Genomic DNA, 20,899 nt, shown 5'->3' with positions numbered 1-20,899 from the left:
ATTACAGGCACAAAAAAGCACAATGGCCCCTGTGGTGTCCAGCGATGACAGTCGAATGGCAACGACATTCCTCCCATTCAAAAACAGTACTGGCATATCCATGCTGCTGAAAAGGCGCAACCGCTCAGCAGTCTCCTCCTTGATGAATGTCGTGGTCAAAAATGCTGAAAAACAATCCATATCCGTTCCACACGACGCACAACAACACAAAGTGACAAAAGAAAACACAAAAACAGGACAAAAACAACAAAAAAAGCAAGGCTCATCAGAGCACTTGCTGACGGCTGCCTACTGGGGCGCCATCTTGGACTCCTTTGACAGCACGGAAACACCTTTAGCAACACACGCACCTTTAATAGCTTCTTTGTTGCGAAGGATGGTAGCAATGGTGGACTTACCATATTGCTACTGGGCCGTGAAGTCAGACAAACGCACGCCTTGTTCGTGTTTCTCAATGATCTCCTTCTTCTCCTCGTCTGTAATGTTGTTGTGTGTCTTCTTCGGCTGAACACAAGCCTATGGTGGGTTATTTTTCAGTCCCATAACAGCAAAAATATCCGTGATAAATCCTTGAAGACGAAGGATGTGTGCACTCAGAGAAAGGGGGTGTGGAAAGGTAGGCCGCTGTGACGCTGTTCGGTCGTGTGGTTTGGTGTTCTTCCGCCGAAAATTACTCCGCCAGCCGTGGTGGGGCAGCGCTCCGTGTGTATCCCGAAAAGTAGTGCGTATGCCAAGGTTTAATTTTAATAAATTTAACGTTCGTAAACCGAAAAGTTCGTAAGGCAAGGTGTTCGCAAACCGACGTCCCACTGTAGTCTTAATGGGGTGATAAATTTATTACTACGTACTATATAATTAAACATGTTGCCACCTCGAGTGCAAAAAAACCCACACATTTTTTCATAAAATTACCGCAAAAGTTGTAATAACATGCATTTTTGCCTCAAGTCGGCAATCATGAGTCACAAAATCTGTTCAAGTCACTTTGTGAGCATCAGTGTGTCTGTGGGCGAGTGTCTGCATTATTAGGTGTGCGCGCGCTGATGAGTGTGTACTGTTTCCTACCCAAGTCCTGCCAAATCTGACACCAAGTTGCCTAGAGCGGCAGCTGAGGAGGAAGCAGATGAGAGTCAAAATATTACACACACTGCAGTTTGAGATCAATGTAGACTACAATTACAATAACAACGTTCTGCTCTTGCACTTTAAAGTCGAACAGCCTTTCCAGATTGCAACATAGTTGTTAAACATCATCCAGGATTATTCATTTCTCTTTTTTTAGGGGGGGGCGGTTGGGGTTTAATCATACACCTGAACATGTGGCCAAAATCAGCCAGGATTTAAGCGAAGTGAAGTCGATGTGTGCCAGCACATTCTGAAAGCCACTTCATAAAAGCAGAGATAAATGAGCAGATCTATTGCACATGCTTCCCCCTGCCTGCAGAGCACAGCAACAACATGAAAACATTTACTCTCCAGTCCGCCTCCACATCTTGGTGCAGCGCACACTGACAAAAATAGCCATTTTGTGGTGGTGGTGGTGGTGGACAAGCTTGTATATGAGTGGTGATTTGGGAGGCTTATGAGACTACACCTATATAGCATTTCCTATTAGTCAGCAGACTGTCTAAATTTCACATCCTGTATTTTTAGTTCATGTTTATTTACAGCTGAATGATGACAAGCATTTCACCCAATACTGTATCGCACCAATGTCTCCAAGAGTGCATCTCACAGCCCTGTATGTAGTCTTCACACGTGGTCTGTTTGTGATCACTTATGAATCTAAACTCATTCACTGCCAGACAATGTGAAAAACCGTGTCCACTCCAGTGCCAGAGTTGTTGTCATTGTCACTCGAATTCCAAAACCCACAGAATATTGACTTTTAGGACGACAAACATTCAATGCAGCGTAAGAAACCTTAGACCGTCCGTCTCTTCGTTCATCAGAAAAAAAGTTTATTCCAAAATTATACAGGTCTGGAGTTATTTGAGCTTTAAATGAGGGTGGCTGTCCAAAATATAATGTAATACATACTGTGATGTCATGAGAGGCTAGCTCTCAGAGGGGCAGTGAGTGCAATTGGCGACAGGTTTGAGTGCAAACAAAGGTTTTAATAAATGGTTTCAGCGAGAATTCATAAGCAACAAAGGCAAGAATAGCGTCTCTTCCAATACTTAAATCATAATAAAGTCTCTTCTGAGGTGAAACTGAAGACGGAGTTCTTTTCCATGCATTTCTAGGCCTCACCCCTCTTGATGTCCTTTCTAGCCTAGCCACCATTAGCAAGGTTCCAAATCCGTGCTATGGTCCCAACTGGCGACAAGTTCCATGCGGCAATCAGTTTCTCGGTGTTTCTCCACAGAGGACGACAATGGAGCTTGTCTCCCCGGCCACCACACCCAGAGGCTCTCTCCCTTAAAAGCCTTGCATGCCAATCAAGCCGTGATCAGCCACAGGTGTGGGGTTTGGGTGGGGCCAAAACTCTCTCTGGGTGGAGCCATCTTAGGGGAATGTATTTGCCCTCCAGGACCCAGCCTCTCGTGACATCACAATACATATTGGTTTATAAAGCGCTTTAACAACAGCTGAAGCTGGAACAAAGTGCGAACATGGAAAAAGGAAAATGATGCCCCCTTGTGTCAAGGAAAAAAATGCCAGAGGCCATGGCCAGCGTTTATCGGCACCCAAACAAGAAAAAACACAACCCAAACAAATTTGGGAATGGCGCTCCGTGTTATATTTCCGATTCGTGAATGACACTGAATGAGTTAATTTGCTCACCTCAACCTCCCAGCTGACAAGTGGTAATTTTTATATATACTTTTTTGCCCTCACAAAATATTCAGTTTTTTCTTTAATCACGTTTAAAGAAAATGCGTGGAACCACTTTGATTGCCGGCAAATCAAGTCAATTGTGTTGTCTCCCACATTGCCGCAAAAATACCAATACATGTACGTGTTTGAACCGACCTCCACGCAGATTTCAACAGCTCGCCATGTTACCATGCGCTGGGCACACAAATAGAGCACAACATATTGAACTGCAGTCAAGAATATTGCCCATCAAATATAAGACCAGTGAAGAAATGAGCCGTGAAAAGATATTGTATCGGAGCATGCCATTGGTCATATTGTCCTCTCCACCCTAATGTCCTCTGAAGCAGCATAAATCTGAAGCACAACAAATGTGGCTTTACGAAAGCAATCAAAAAGGCCGTATTTTTTCACTGGGTAATAAATATTCAAAAGCATAGATTAGTTTACCATGGTGAACCCTTCATCTGCGATGTGGCATGGAGTCATTTACACTCATTTGCATGCCAGAAATGGAGTGATGGGTGGATTTGCCCGCAATCTTGACACAAGTGCTAAATCACTATGGGAGTGGCCACGACCCAGGCATCGGTTTGGAACTTGAATGTCATCAGCGTGGCTGTAATGGCATCTCACATGTTGAAAATGTCAGGCCGAGAAAGGAAAAGAAGCTGTGTATGCCTTTTAGCGATGGGTGGCTTAAAGCATGAAATAAATGGCAGCAAACTTGGAGTCAAATCTCTACGATCAAAGATAATAGGCAGCAAGAAGTGTCTAACGGTGTGCAGCTCTTATTAAAACGACATCTAAAAAGCCCCTCTTTAGTTTACAGATTAGTCTGCATATCTTTTTAAACTGAACACGTAATCATTTGAACCAAATTAAAATATCATCACTTGACACTTGTATGCTTCCCATAACCTGTTGACACTGGAAAAACCACAATACATACCTGAAAGAATTGACAGAATATCATAGTTTTTATATTGTTATTGTATTTTATTTTTGCAACTTGCCCTACAGTAGATGCACACAAATGTTTTACTATTCTAATTGTCTTATGTAAGGTATTACAAGATTTGAAATGAATCAAAATATTTATTTGAAAATGATATCCACTTCTGACAAATAATCGAAAGACACACACATGTTAAATTTTAAAGCAGCCTTAATTTGTGGCAGAGGCTTTACAGTGACATGTTTTTCTTGTATGAAATAAATGATGTATGACGATGTAATGATATTCTTACCTGCCATAGTCGAAATGCCAAGGATCACACCGATGGACAACTCAATTTGTGTGCCCTGGAGGATAGATAACAAAGACACTGAGTAACTATGTTGCAACAGTCTGTGTAAGCTCTCAGTCGTACAGGAGTGGTCCATCGATGAAAAGGTTTCTTCAGCCGTCATCTTTACTTCTTTGAAGGTGTTGAACGTTTCGTTTCTTATCCAAGATGCTTCTTCAGCGAACTAAAGTCTTACTGGTAGTATTGGCAGATACAAAAAGGACAGGAGCAGCAGTACCTTACATTGCAGGAGTTTCTGAAAAACTACAAAGAGTCCTTAGGCAACAAAAACGTCCTACTTATTTCAAACCGATAAACACTTTAAGGCAAAAATTAGTGCATCCAAAAGATAAGCTGCCAAATGAAAAACAAAGTAATGTAGTTTATTCAATACGTTGTAAGAATGAAAATTGTAAAGAGCAATACATTGGGGAGACTAAACAAATTCTCAAAAAAAGACTATCAACATCGCAGGGATAATACTAGTGGGCCTCAATCGGCAGAACATATGCACCTAAAAGCTAGCAACCACTCATTTGACGACAATGACGTTAAAATATTCGCGAAAGAACATAGATGGTTTGTAAGGGGAGTAAAAGAAGCGATTTTCATAAAACAGCTAAATCCTTCACTCAACCGATACGGTGGTGGGAGGTTCAATTTGGATCGTTGGTACAATAGGCTTAGGCAAGATAGGATTAGTAATGCTGATGAGGTGATACCAGAGCAAATAGGGCAATCAGGCCAGTCCTTAGTCAGAACAATAGGAACAATCAGTGGAGCCGCAGGGAGGAGTCCTCTGCTCAAACCCAACCTGAGAGCAAGGACCTATCATCGCAGAGTCCGGCACCACCATGTCTGGACAGTCGGGATATATATATATATATATAGGGCCGATACTACCAGTAAGACTTTAGTTCGCTGAAGAAGCATCTTGGATAAGAAGAGAAACATCCAACACCTTCAAAGAAGTACAGATGACAGCTGAAGAAACCTTTTCATCGATATGTTGAAACAGGCAAGTAGGTGATTTGTCTTACTTTTGTACGAATGGATTATTGTATTGAGTGTGACTTTTTTGGATTTATATAAATAGTTTTAAGCTTTCTTCTTTTCATTTTATTTGAAATGAAGTAATATGAAGCAGTGGCTGTTCTTCTTCTTTTCCTTTCGGCTTTTCGCTTCAGGGGTTGCCACAGCGAATCAGTGTCCTCAATTGAACCCGGTTTTGTGCATCCTCTTCTCTCACGCAAGCTACCTTCATGTCCTCTTTGACAACATCCATAAACCTAATCTTTGGTTTTCCTCTCTATCTCCTGCATGGCAGTTCAAGGCTCAGCATCCTTCTCCCGATATAGTCTCTCTCTCTCTGCTGGACATCTCCAAACCATCTCAGTCTGGCTTCTCTTACTCTCACTCCAAAGCGTCTAATATAAGTTGTCCCGCTAATATACTCATTCCTGATCATATCCAACCTGGTCACTCCCAAAGAAAACCTCAACATCATCTCTGCTACCTCCAGCCCTGCTCCCTGTCTTTTCTTCAGTGGCACTGTATCTAGTCCAAACATCATGGCTGGTCTCACCACTATTTTATACACCTTTCCTTTCATCCGAGCTGAAACCCTTCTTTCACACCTGACATTTTTTCTCCAGCCGTTCCAGCCTGCCTGCACACGCTTCTTCACCTCTTTTCCAGTCTCCATTGCGCTGGACAGTTGACCCCAAGTACTTAAAATCCTCCACCTTCTTTATCTCTTCTCCCTGTAGCATCACTCTTGCACTTGGTTCCCTCTCATTCACACACACATATTCCGTCTTGCTGCGACTGATCTTCATTCCTCTCCTTTCCAGGGCATACCTCCACCTCTCTAGTATCTCCTCCACCTGTTCCCTGCTCTCGGTACAGATCACAATGTCATCTGCAAACATCGTGGTCCAAGGTGATTCTTGTCTAACATCGTCTGTCAGCCTGTCTATCACCATAGCGAATAAGAAGGGGCGCAGAGCTGACCCCTGGTGGAGTCTCACCTCCAACTTGAATTCCTTCGTCACACTGAAAGGACACCTCACAACTGTCTTACAGTCATGATACATGTCTTGCACCGCTCTAAGTTGTTGCTTATTTCAAAAGGGTCGAGTGTTGGTCTGCCAAGTACTTGTAAATATTACTTCCAGAAATGTTCACTGTATTATTCATAATTTGGCTGAAGAGTGGAGCCAAATTTTGTAAAATAGAAAAAAAAAACATATTCATTTAAAAAAGAATAAAATTGTACTTTACTGGTCACACGGCACTGGTTAGAAGAAAAAAATAGTATCACTATCTCAAATTTTAGGAACAGAAAAATGCATTTAGGGTAGTCTGGAGCCCTGCACATGCAGTATTGATCCAACTTTTTCGTATTTAATTTTTTTTAAATGCTGACAAAGTTGGCTGTGACATTACACAACTAATACAAAAATAAATAAATAAAAGGTCATGAATGATGTAATAAATTGAGGAAGTGCAATACCTGTTAGCTATGAACATGACAGCCCATCTGACGAGTGGTATTATGGTCCATAAAAATTAAGTTCCATTTTCCATATTTTGCTTGGTTTGCTTTGAGTCAGCGTAATGAGGAATGAGTGGAGCATGTGAGATGTGATGCAGAATGTTGGGAGATAGCGAAAGGCGTCAAGATCAGACAGACTGTGCAAATTATGATAGAGTAGAAAGTGACACAGTCCCATCTGGACTGTTGCCTTTCTGTCGAATGACTTTGTTTATTTGTGTATTATTTGGAGAGGTTCCGCCTCACAGTGCAGAGTTGCAGGGTTCGTTTCTGGCGCTGGCCTTCCTGTGTGGAGTATGCATGACCTCCCCATGCCGACGTGTGTTTTATCCAGGTATTCAATCCCTTCATTTATTTTATTTGATGTTTTTTCACACGATGACATGAAAAGGTCTACGAAAATAACTGGGGTTGAATGAGTTAATAGTATGCCACTGTGTGTCATTTACTCTCAGTATAAATTACGGCTGTCAAGATGATTAAAATTAAAATTAAAAATTATTTTTCTCTCTAAACTACCTTGGCTCTTGCTTCTTTCATTGGCTATATGCCCTGTTTGTGCTGCACGTGCGTAGTTGTGACAGTACTCTATCATACAGGATGTAAACAGAAGCATTGCGGGTAATGCTCAACAAGTGACATGGCTCAACTGTGTGATTAACACAAATTGGAATTGTGCCCTCAGGCCAAAAGTGAAACCCTGGCTGGGAAAGGATCTACTCAATTCCGCTGCTCACCCGCAGAAAAAATATCCTGTGACTGTAAAGTGTCCGTGAGTTTTGAAAGGCGCTTATAAATGAAATGTATTATTATTATTATTATTATTATTATTATTATTACTATCTATATGCCATTGTCTTTGAAACGACTGCACTTGAAACTTACCGCAACAATCATGATACAGTTGTCCAGAAATCCAAATCCGACAAAAGGGAGTGCATTGTGCAGAAGAACTGAAAAATAACAACCCCAAACATTGTGTCAATGAGAACTAGAGGAGTGCAACACTTTGCTGGAAAAAGAGTTTGAGCTCATCTGAGTAATTTTCAATACAATGACACCACTGCATAATACAAAAAGCATAGTTAACATATGATTCAATCATTGCAACAAAAAAAGCAACAACTCGTGTATTATATGTAATTTTACTGCAATTACAACTAGTAAAATGTGTACTTAAGAGTAGTATATATAAAGCAGGTATCAGGGTCCAGCATTTTATTTATTTGAGTGGTATTTTGATTCAGAAGAAGAAAGGATAAGGCCTTCCATTAATGGCCGATTGGAAAGTAATTATGACAATGGCACGAGCAGAGCAACAATTATCATATTAGACAAAGGTTTTTGTGCGTGAGTGAGTGCAATCAGAGATTGATGGATGAGTTGATGACTGTGTTAATTGTTAGTGTTTACTAGACAACCTCAGATGAAACGGGGAAAAAACAAAAATTCATTACAGAAACATTTTTCATTAAATTTCACTGGACTCAACTCAATTCAAGGTTGTTATAACGAATAGGAAAAAAAAACTCACTGAAACATCTTTTGTTTGGAAAGCCATACATTTAGCATAAATGTAATCAGAAAAAAAATATTAATCAGATCAATAACTTTTAAAAACTTATTTCAACTGTATCCATTGTTGCTGACTGGATACAAATGTTCCAAAAGTAGTTTGGAAATAGGTCACTTCCACTTTGTTTAATCTCATCACCAAGTTTTAAACAACGTCTGAATCGCTGCCAAAAATTTGGCTTAGAAAGCATGTATCGGTCGATTCCTCCGAACCGAGTCACTTGTTGGCAGTATCGTGTGTTGTAGGTCAGCTGGCAAGTCGTCTAAATGCTCTGAGAATGTCATACTAAAACGAGTTGATGATGGCAGTGAATACTGTATATATGCATGTGTGCATGCAATGTGTGTTTAACTTTCCAAAATGGCGGCGGTAGAACAAAAAACAACTCCCAGAATGTCTTCAGGGACCTCATAAGCAAACTATCGTAATTCAGCAAATGTGTGTTGCCTCGAAGCGCCGTCACCATGTGTTTGATAGTGCTCCTATTTTCACTCATACTGTATTCTACAGTATGAATTTTGCAAATAAAAACACCTTTTTTGTGTAGCGCTCGAAAAATGGCATGTGTAAAAAGACGAAACCCTAATACTAAAACTAATACTATCATAACTATAGAAAGGTACATAAAATAGTGCATTTTGGAAACTTATAAAAGCTAATAAAAACACACAACAAAATATTTGATATTTTTGAAATGTCAAAACAAAATGAAAAACCTCAAAATATCATAACCCGAATTATTAATGTCTGTGTAAGCTCTCAGTCGTACAGGAGTGGTCTATCGATGAGAAGGTTTCTTCAGCCGTCATCTGTACAAAGTGAAGGTTTCGGACGTTTCGCCTCCTATCCAAGAGGCTTCGTCAGCGAACTAAAGTCTGACTGGTCGTATCGGCCCCATTTATATATCCCTAATGTCCAGACATGGTGGCGCCGGACACAGCTATGATAGGTCCCTACTCTCAGGTTGGAGGGGGCAAGGGACCCCTCCCTGTGGCCCCACTGATTGTTCCTACATTCCTGACTAACGACTGGCCTATTACCCCCACTCCCCCCGGTATCACCTCATCAGCATAACGACCCTCGTCAGCATTGTGAAAGTTGCCTAACCTGTTTTGCCTAAGCAGGCTATTGTATGAACGATCCAAATTGAACCTCACCCCACCAGACCGGTTTAATGAAGGATTTTGTTGTTTTATAAGAATCGCTTCTTTTACCCCCGAAAGAACATAGATGGTTTGAAAGGGGGGTAAAAGAAGCCACCATGTCTGGACATTAGGGATATATAAATGGGGCCGATACGACCAGTCAGACTTTAGTTCGCTGACGAAGCCTCTCGGATAGGAGGCGAAACGTCCGAAACCTTCACTTTGTACAGATGACGGCTGAAGAAACCTTCTCATCGACCGAATTATTAATGTAATAAAAGCAATGGTTGCTGGCATTGCTCATCAAAATAAATGCATTTAAATAAACATCTGTGAAAACAAAAAAAATATTTGTGTGGAAAAAATGGACCTCTTACCATATCTTAACTGTGCTGCAGTAGGTGGTGCAATGTCGAGCTGCCCTGTTGACAAAAAGATAGTATACTTAATAATAAGTATGAGCCGTATGATCAAGATCAAGAGTGAAACATCTCTGGGAGACCTGTGAGGAGAAATTAAACATGAAAGTAAAATGGAAAATGGACCATATGAAGTGCTGTGATAAAAATGAATTAAGAAGAATCTCTTTGTGACTCCTTGACAGAGAAAGGCTGAAATCATGCATTGCATCGATTGCAGCTGGCATAAGGCTGAATGTGAGAAACACGCAAGCCTAATTTAAGTATCACTTCAGTTGTCTCGTTGTAGTTTTGTTTTAATGAGGCAGTCTTCTATTTGTTTTTACATATTTTCAAAAATTATGTTTTGAAAAAAAAGAAGCCTCTCTGGAATGTTGTTATTTCTAAACCAAAACAATTGTCTGAGACTGTTGAGAGAGAAAATGTGGCCCAGTCGTCTGCCAATTCATTTTGTTAAGCGCACAAACATAATCAGGCAAGTTCACACATTGATCCCCAACTCACTGAAAAACCCACATTGGAATCTAATGGAACCTGTAAGCAGCCAAGTAAGTTGATCAGTAAGTAAGATATTTTATGAACTGTTGAGGTTTTTTTAGGTGCACCTCAAATAATGATAATTTGCACATTGGACTCTGCAATAGCCTCTGGATAAACATATTCTGTAAGCACAGACAAACAGAAAGGAACCCTTGATGTTGCTCATTCCGGATACGATAAATTCCAAAATTATTGGAGTAGTTGAATAATTTAATAGCTTGACTTGACCAAATTAAGACTGATCAATGCTTATTCAACCATTTAACCACAGTTATACTATTTTGCGACATATCATTGAGTGTAATGATACACTGTAAACCCGAACAGTACTACTGACTTAAAGTCATTGAGGTCAGTCAACTCAAAAGCCGATTTTTTGTTTCAAAAACTCAAACGTTTTGAGTTTTTGAATGAGTCCTGCGTTTTTAATTTGCAGTAGATTAATACTTTTGAGTTCATGGCAATCCTTCACTCAAACATTTTGAGTTCACGGCAGGAAGCTGCGTGATGACGTCACTGCGTGCTCTCATTGGACGCCATTTGAATTCTCAACGGCTGAATCTGGCAGAGACCGACGGATTATTTATTTTAAATTACGGTGGAAAGACAAACAATCGTATTTAATATCAATGTCATCCACCGCTCGAGCCAAGGACTTCTCCTAATGTTACGAGCTCTTCTGTGGTAAGTAGGATTTTTTCTTAAACGTCTCTTGTTTGTAGAAAGACACAGCAGTGGTATTAAGAGAATTGTACCGCGCAGGTTTGTTTAGGCGGTGGTGGAGTAACAACTATCACGAGGTGATAAAAAGTTATGTTTGTGTCGGCGAAGGTCTGAGAATAATCGTCAAATGGGTGTTACATTAAGTTTTATATGAACTTCAAAAGTTATAAGGGTCACCCGAAATCCGCCACACAGATGCTGCAACGCCAGCAGGTTGGTGCTTTGAGTCAACTTTGTTTTAAACGGCAGCACAATAAGTCATGCTAATTCAACGTGCAACAGTTGTGCTGCCGTTTTAAGAAGGCACTAAGTAAATATAATGCTAGCCAAATGAAATATCACTCTGTACAATTGGTGTAGTTTTAAATGGTCATTCATGTGTAGACCTTTTTAAATGTATTTTTGAAACTGCAAACACCATTTTTCAAACTGCAAACACCTGACTGGCTTGATGGCATCATTTAATCTGGTAAATTAGATGATTTATTCAATTTAAAAAGTAAACATGGATCAGGGTGTTTTATTAAATTAAATGATTACATTTGTTGTCTGTTTTTTTTCCTATTCAACCTTTTAGCGCCAAGGTGGAAATTGAGTAACACCACCATTATCTAAGGTATGTTTACATTTTCATTAATGCTACATGATTAATTACCCGAATCATATTAAAAATAATACATGTATGTATTTTTTTATATTGAACAGAATTTTACCTAAACTTAATTCTCCATAGGTCTCCATAGGCCACTGTCTTGGGTTTGAGATGCTGAAGACAAGTACTGCAATGTTAAGCTCCTGTCGCTTTCCCCAAATTAAAACTTGGCTTTTATCTCCTCTTGCTTTTGATAAAGAACAGCATGATATACACGAGACGCAGTCTGGCCCTTCGTGCTCTCCATGCATACCTACGAGAAGATGACTCACAGTTCTTCAAAACATGCAATGTATGTATTTGCCTGACTTAAGACAAAGACAAATGTCTATTGATGTATTTTGCAGTGGGAAGAGGATCCAAACATTGAAAACATTCCTGTCGCACTTCTCTCCGTGACAACTGACAACTAGCGCCATCTTGTTTAACCCCAACAACATTTCTGTTGTGATAGAAGATGGCATTATTGTGAGATGTCTCCCCAGGTTGGCTGATACACACATCCTCTTGTTTGGTTTAATGCACACGTGTCAAAGTCAAGGCCCGCGGGCAAAATCCGGCCCTCCACATCATTTTTTTCGGCCCGCGAAAGCAAATCAAACTTGTTAAATTCCATGATGAATGCTAAAATCTGAGCCAAAATTTCATATTTTTGGATGTCAACCACAATAAAAGTCATTATTCTTGACTTCAGATTTGAAAACGAGTTATTCATTAATTTGCTGTGTGCTCTATATGTAATATTTGAAGGGATTTAAACATTCTAATGGGTTCCCCAAATTCAAAACGGCCCTCGAGAGGAAACCATAACTACAATGTGGCCCGCGGCAAAAATGACTTTGACACCCCTGGTTTAATGTATGCACTTCATTTAGATTCTCAAAAAAAATTAATCCACACATTCACCTTCATTCAGAAAATACTGCTGTGTCTTGATGATAACAGACCACTCAAACCACGCCTGCTAAGTTTGAAAAATGCTTTGTTCCGCAATATTGAAGGCCTCCAATATTACGGAACAAAGTAACACTGGATAAGTAATTTCATAGTTTTACTCTGCTTTGTATACCTAAACATTGATGTACTGTTTGTGACTGATTTTCTATTCATAATTTGATGTGTAAACCTGGATTTCACCAAAATGTATTTTTTCATTTAATGAATACTGTTTGTTTTTAGTAAGTTTTACTTTGATTTGCACCTTGTAACGAGTACATTGAAATGTATTCTCTTGTAATGATTCAAGTATATGCTTGTCAGAGAATTTATTTTTTAACAGAACAGCAGAGTATAATTTGTTGTTTTTTTCTGTTTTGTTTTGTTGTTGTGTTCATTTCACATCTTTATCACGATGTTGTGTTAATTACTAAAAAAGAACTGCTCAGGGGTATATTTGTTGTTTTGGTACGTGGACATGCTGTGCATTTGATATTGTGTTTTTGTGTTGTCATATTGTCTCTATGCTGTCATATTATTTGTTATTGAAGTTTTTTTTGTTCTTTTGACTTCAAGACGGCGCCGCGAGAGTGGCTGCCTTTCCAGCAGCTCATGTATTTTGTTTTTCTACTTTCATTCCTTTCATCACTTTGCTGCTGTGAAATGTAAATTTCTCCACTGTGAGACTAATAAAGGCATATCCAATCCAATCCAAATGTGCACTAAAACAGACATGTGAGGTGGGTTTTTGTTTTTAGACATAGAAGGCAAATGTAAGTACAGTATACATGAATACGTCTGTGTAAGCTCTCAGTCGTACAGGAGTGGTCCATCGATGAGAAGGTTTCTTCAGCCGTCATCTGTACAAAAGTGAAGGTTTCGGACGTTTCGCCTCCTATCCAAGAGGCTACGTCAGCGAACTAAAGTCTGACTGGTCGTATCGGCCCCATTTATATATCCCTAATGTCCAGACATGTCTGGACATTAGGGATATATAAACGTCGAAACGTCCGAAACCTTCACTTTTGTACAGATGACGGCTGAAGAAACCTTCTCATCGAAAGTATACATGAATATATTTTTTCATGTAACATTATAAATTTGAGTTGGTTACGCTTAAATATGAAACCTAATTTTAACTTAAAAATTAAGATAACAAGAAAACATTAGAGTAAACTGAAAGTACATCTTATAAATTCATTCAAATTCATAACATTTATGTCCAAACAAACTCATAACATTTAAGTTCAGTCAAACTCATAAAATGTATTTCCACTACTCAAAAATTTTGAGTAAACTGTACTCAAAAAATTTGCGCGTAGTACTTTAAGATGAGAACGTGACTAATACATCAATTGAGTCGACTCAGTCTAAGGGGCGTTGACGACGCAAAAGGACACCAAACTCTGTTTATAAGGAAGTGCATCGAGTGACATGACGCTGCCTGCCGAAACAATCCAGATCTCACCCGCGCTCTATCGTCTTAGTACATGCATATTATGGAGCATCTCCCATACTAATGCCAATCGTCTGCTGTCTGGCACCATTTTGAGCTCCTTCGGCAAATAAACTATTGATTCATTTTCTCACCAAGTGCCTCTCAGATGATTGACATATCTTTTTCCATTCTAATTCAAATTAATTTCAAGGTAACTCAGTTTATTATACAATTACATTATTATATTGCAGGTGAAATGTCAATTTTTCCATACAGAAATATCACATACCAACAAAAGCAACTATATCGGGCATGTTACTCATCACTATTACTGGTAGATTGTTTTTTGGGGGGGAAACTGTCTGAAATACCTATTCTGTTAGTATCAATTTTTTAAATGACGAATGGCATCATTTGGACGATGAGGTATGGAGACTGGAAAAAGTGCAACAGCAGATGCTATATTTGAGGTCCAGCGATACCTGGCAGAGGGGAATATTTACTTTTCCAAACCTCGCCCACCTCACAAAGAAGTTTCTCTCTCAATCTCCAATAAGAGTACCATGTGAGCAAATGTTCTCCACAGTGGAAAGAATATTGTAACATGCAAGAAACGCAACAGACTCAAATCCAACTCATTATTCTAAGTAAATATTTTTGAAGACAAAGCCCACAGTCATCCTAAATCACATAATGTTCACAAAATAAATAATACAATGTCAATGCATAGATGTCAATGATATGGGATAAACTTCGTCATCCAATAACTCAGTTCAGTCTGTCAAGTGGGTTGCCTGCAAGTATTTTGAAAGTGCAGAAGGTGTCAATGGTCAGTGACACAGTATCAGTGTGTCATTTTGTCAACACCCTTATGGAACCATCACTACAGTGTCACTGAATTAACGTTATAGCTGTAAATATTTTGTCTTACCGTTTTTACTACTTTAAATAACTGGATGGTAAACTCTTGACAAAGCAAATTCACCCGTTGGCGACAGGGTGAAAGCATGCCAATGGAAAACAGTGAATTGCATGCAAATGAGAACTATACAAAAAACGAACATGAAACAGTACCGTGCTGTATGCTGACAACTGAAAAAAATATCAAATAAAAAGATTTTCTATCATCTCGCTGCAGTAACATCTGAAAATGCTGCTGCTTCTGTTCTTTTTGTTGCCATGACTGGTTGGATGTGGCACTTGGTACACTCAACAACTACTCAACACACAGCAATTTGCTGCAATGCAAAAAATAACGGAACTGTCGCGATTCTTTGCAGTGCTGTACAGAACAGACAAAAGCGGACAAACAATGCCAGTTGCTCCAAATGCTAATGCCAATAAAAGGGTTTCCTTTTGCAGGTTCTTCGATGAAAAGGTTTCTTCAGCCGTCATCTGTACTTCTTTGAAGGTGTTGGACGTTTCGCTTCTTGTCCAAGAAACTTCGTCAGCAAACTAAACAAAACTGTATATATATAGGGCCTAAACTACCAGTAACACTTTAGTTTGCTGACGAAGTATATATATATATATATATATACACACACACACATCCCTACTGTCCAGACATGGCGGTGCCGGACTCTGCTATGATAGGTCCCTGCTCTCAGGTTGGGGGGAGCAGAGGACTACTCCCTGCAGCTGCTCCACTGATAGTTCCTATCGTTCTGACTAAAGACTGGCCTGATTGCCCCATTTCGACCGGTATCACCTCATCAGTGTATGTAAGGTACTGCTACTCCTCTCCTTTTTGTATCTTCAGAATTTTTGGTTTCATTCCCTATTCTTTCTTTCTGACATTTGTTAAATGACCACTGAGGGTGAAACACATCAGGAGAGCACTCACAAACTGTGGGTACCCTCAGAGGTCATTTAAAAGTTTATTCAATACATTGTAAGACTGTATCCACAAGGGGGCACAAGCCAGTGGCTTATTGTGCCGGTCCCAAGCCCGGATAAATACAGAGGGTTGTGTCAGGAAGGGCATCCGACGTTAAAAAAAAAAATATGCGAACAAATATGCGAATCAAACCTATGAATCCCATACCGGACCGGTCGAGGCCCGGGTTAACAACGGCCGCCATTGGTAATGTTGACCTTCAGGGTGCCAGTGAAAAATGGACTACTGTTGGTCGAAGAAGGATAGGAGGGAGGTGTGCCCGGAGGAAAAGAGAGAAATGGAACGCCAAGAGTATAGAACTAAGAGTAGGAACTTTGAATGTAGGAACAATGACAGGTAAAGGTAGAGAGCTGGTTGACATGATGCAGAGAAGGAAGGTAGACATACTGTGTGTCTAGGAGACCAGGTGGAAAGGGAGCAAGGCTAGAAGCTTTGGGTCAGGGTTTAAGTTATTCTATCATGGTGAAGACAGAAAGAGAAATGGAGTTGGGGTTATCGTAAAAGAGGAGTTTGTTCGGAATGTCTTAGAAGTAAAAAGAGTATCAGGTAGAATGATGAGTCTGAAGCTAGAAATTGAAGGTGTGATGTTCAATGTTGTTTGTGGGTATGCCCCACAAGTAGGATGTGAGCTGGCGGAGAAGGAGAAATTTTGGTTGGACTTTGATGAAGTCATAGAGAACATCCCGAGAAGTGAGAGGGTTGTAATTGGTGGAGACTTCAATGGACATGTTGGCGCAGGAAACAAAGATGAGGAGGAGGTGATGGGCAGGTTTGGACTCCAGATGAGGAACGCTGAAGGACAGATGGTGGTTGACTTTGCTAAGAGAATGCAAATGGCTATTGTGAATACTTTCTTTCAGAAGACAGAGGAACATAGGGTGACCTATAAGAGTGGAGGCAGAAGTACACAGGTAGACTACATTTTGTGTCAACGGCGCCATCTAAAGGAAATCAGTGACTGCAAAGTAGTGGTTGGTGAGAGTGTAGCCAGACAGCATAGGTTGGTGGTGTGTAGGATGACGCTGGCAGTGAGGAAGATGAAGAAACCAAAGGCTGAAGTAAGGACAAAATGGTGGAAGTTGAAAAAGGAAGAGTGTTGCATGACATTTCGGAAGGAGGTAAGACAAGCACTGGGTGGGCAAGAGGTCCTTCCAGATGACTGGCAAACTACAGCGAACATAATCAGAGACACAGGTCGGAAAGTACTTGGTGTATCAAGTGGAAGAAAGGTAGATAAGGAGACTCGGTGAACAGAGAAGAGGTTAGCAAAGAAGAAATGGGACACTGAGAGGACGGACGAGAGTAGACAGCAGTACAAGGAGATGCAGCGCACGGTTAAAGTAAAGGTGGCAAAGGCCAAACAAGAGGCCTATGATAACTTGTATGCTCGGCTGGACAGCAAGGAAGGTGAGACTGATCTTTACAGGCTGGAGAGACAAATACGGTAAGGACCTGCAGCAGGTTCGGGTGATTAAGGATAGAGATGGCAATGTATTAACAAGTGCCAGTAGTGTGATGGCAAGATGGAAAGAGTACTTTGAAGAATTGATGAATGAGGAAAATGAGAAGGAACAAAGAGTAGAAGACGTGACTGTTGTGGACAAAGACATAGCAAGCATCAGCAAGGATGAAGTGAGGAGGGCGATGAAGGGGGGAAAGGCACTCGGGCCTGATGATTTACCAATTGAGGTATGGAAGTGTCTTGGAGAGGTGGCGGTGGTGTTCCTGACCGGGGTATTCAACAAGATCTTAGATGGTGAACAGATGGAGAATGGAGACGAAGTGTACTCGTGCCCATTTTTAAGAACAAAGGAGATGTGCAGAGTTGTACTAATTACAGAGGAATAAAGTTGATGAGCCATACAATGAAACTCTGGGAAAGAGTAGTTGAAGCTAGACTAAGAGCAGAAGTGAACATTTGTGAGCAGCAGTATGGCTTCATGCCAAAAAAGAGTATGACAGATGCAGTGTTTGCTTTAAGAATGCTGATAGAGAAGTACACAGAAGGTCAGAAGGAATTGCATTGTGTCTTTGTAGATCTGGAGAAAGCGTATGACAGGGTGCCCAGAGAAGAGCTGTGGCATTGCATGAGGAAGTCTGGAGTGACGGAAAAGTAGAAGGACATTAGAGGGACAACTCATATTAGAGGCGTTGGAGAGAAAGTCAGAGAGGCCAGACTGAGATGGTTTGGACATGTCCTGAGGAGAGAGAGCGACTATATCGGGAAAAGGATGCTGAGCCTTGAACTGCCAGGCAGGAGACCGAGAGGAAGACCGAAGAGGACGTTTATGGATGTGGTCAAAGAGGACATGAAGGTAGCTGGTGTGAGGGAAGAGGATGCACAAAAGCGGGATAGATGGAGGACATTGATTCGCTGTGGCGACCCCTGAGGGGAAAAATGTAATACTCGAAATGGGGCAATCATGCAAGTTGTTAGTCAGAACAATAGGAACTGTCAGTGGAGCACCTGCAGGGAGTAGTCCTCTGCTCCCCCCAACCTGAGAGCAGGGACCTATCATAGCAGAGTCCGGCACCGCCATGTCTGGACAGTAGGGATATATATATAGGGCCTAAACTACCAGTAAGACTTTAGTTTGTCGACGAAGTTTCTTGGATAAGAAGCGAAACGTCCGACACCTTCAAAGAAGTACAGATGACGGCTGAAGAAACCTTTTCATCGATGGGCCACTTCTGTACCACTCCTGTGAGAGCTTACACAGACGTTTTGCAGGTTCTGTGAAATTGGATTTGTTTCACTCAGAGCTGAAATATTGGAATCCAATCTTCACATGCTGATGTCGATTTATTCTGTCACACACCTCGGCGCACGCAGTGAAACACACAATTTACAGTGTTGCTTTAAACTGTGACTTAACAGTTCTAATCAAGACACGTTCACATCATGTGCCTTGTCAAATACAACTGTATATCATTTGCTTTTCTGCTCCCACATCTAGTTTCAAATCCTGGATTCTCTGTTCCTTTTAGGACACTGGGTTATGTGATGGGTTCCTTCTACTGTTACAGAAGAATAGATGGGAGATTTTATAACAACACAGAGTGTCTTTGTCATTGGGTTATATTCCACACACCAAAGGAAAGACGCACATTAGTTTGACTGTTGACGCGACTTGAAATTTCATTTTTAACTTTAAAGCAAATCTACGCCAAATAATAGGGCTGCTTGAAATCACTTAACAATAAGTAGAAGAACTTGAAGATTGTTCGGTTCCAAATTAACGGGAACCTCACCTCACAATTTATTGGCTGACATGGCTCACAAAAGGCCTAGAGCAGGGGTGCTCACACTTTTTCAGCATACGAGCTACTTATAAAAACTACCAAGTCAAAATGATCTACCCACGACAAAAATGCAAAACATAATTATTTTCAAATGTTTTAAGGATTCTTTGTATGTACAATACGTCTGTGGTGGTTCTTAATTTGGTTCTCAAATTTATACAGATGATGGCTGAAGAAACCTTCTCATCGTTGTAGCTACAATGTATGTTGATGTACCTTACTACCTTACTTGTAGCATAACTGAATAGGCCAATATTGCACAACACACATAACTACATATACATAACATAATAAATAACTACTAACATTTTTTGTAATTACCTAAGTTTACTTTGATGACTTGCACTGAATTGAATCAGCCAGGGATGCATAGTCCGTACAGTAGCTGCTGACAGCCAGCCTTAAGCACATTTCCAAATGTTCATCATTCACGGTGGAACAGTATTTGGACTTAATGATCTTCATGTAGGAAAAGGCTGACTCACATAAATCAGTGGAGCCGAATAATGCAGTCAAGGAGGTAGCACATTTCCTCATGTTGGGGTACTTTTCCTGTGTGAGTAAGTTACAGAACTGCCCATAAGCCCTGGACTTCAGCAGTGAGAACACTCACACACCATTATTTAAGATCAATAATGCAGGTGATTCAAAATTCTTATACAATACAATACATATTGATGTATATAGAACCTTAACAACAGCTGAAGCTGCAACAAAGCACTTAACATGGACAGGTATCATATATAGAAAATAAAGCAATCACAAAGTTAGTCGAAAGCAACAGGGAATGAACCCAAGATGAAGTTGGAATCAAGCTGAGTGGAATGCTTAAGAGTAAAAGTGAGTTTTGAGACGGTATCAAAGATGGGTAGCGAGGGGGCTTCCTGAATGTTCAGTAGCAGGTCATTCCAGAGAGTGTGATCAGCAACGGAAAAGGCATCCCCTCTGAGCCTCAGATTAATTTTTGGCACATCTAATAATGTTTGGTCAGCAGACCTGAGGCGTCAGGCAGGTGTGTAGAGGTGGATGAGCTCGGAGAAGTAAGGAGGAGCGAGCCCATTTAAAGATTTGAAGACAAAGTATAAGATATTGAAAAGAAATCTAAAATGTATAGGGGGCCAGTGAGGGGATGCCAGTTATATGTTCCCTCTTATGAGTACCAGTTAAAAGGCGAGCAGCAGCATTCTGGACTAGCTGGAGACGCTTCAAGTGGGATTGGCTGAATCCAAAGTAAAGCGCATTACAGTAATCGAGCCAAGATGTGACAGAGGCTTGAATTACTGCTTTAATGTTATGCCACAAAAGAGATTAAATTATTGTAAAACAAAGTCATTCAAATTATTATAATGTTGACAATAGATTCAGAAAATCAGAAAACCTTAAATCGTCCCACAATGGGGTAAGTTGCAGATTGTCAACATCAATTGAAATTATACAAATATTGACGACAGGGACAATGCTTTATTTTTGGGTCATGAACTTTTATGTGTGATTAATATGAATTTCATTGTTACCGAAGTTATGTATATTTGCAAATACAAAATCTGAAATGCAAGATCAATAGTGAGCCTCTGCATGGGAAGCGAAGAAAAACAAATGTA

At 40.3% G+C, this 20,899-nt stretch overlaps 1 protein-coding gene across 2 annotated transcripts in view; it reads right to left on the bottom strand.

The window, feature by feature from the left end:
- Positions 1 to 20,899, bottom strand: part of LOC148896585 (transmembrane protein 65-like) — a 52,889-nt gene that overhangs the window by 15,668 nt on the left and 16,322 nt on the right. For both annotated transcript variants that reach the window (XM_088997840.1, XM_088997839.1), the window contains 4 exons: positions 9,765 to 9,809; positions 7,552 to 7,619; positions 4,071 to 4,125; positions 1,066 to 1,108 (listed from right to left, as the gene is read on the bottom strand). In XM_088997840.1, coding sequence (XP_088853966.1) covers positions 1,066 to 1,108; positions 4,071 to 4,125; positions 7,552 to 7,619; positions 9,765 to 9,809 — 211 coding nt within the window. The remainder of the gene's footprint in view (positions 1 to 1,065; positions 1,109 to 4,070; positions 4,126 to 7,551; positions 7,620 to 9,764; positions 9,810 to 20,899) is intronic.

This window comes from Hippocampus bargibanti, linkage group LG06 (genome assembly GCF_051943395.1).
Source record: "Hippocampus bargibanti isolate YZ-2025 linkage group LG06, ASM5194339v1, whole genome shotgun sequence".
Taxonomy (NCBI): Eukaryota; Metazoa; Chordata; class Actinopteri; order Syngnathiformes; family Syngnathidae; genus Hippocampus; species Hippocampus bargibanti.
This window is presented reverse-complemented; position numbering and strand designations above follow the sequence as displayed.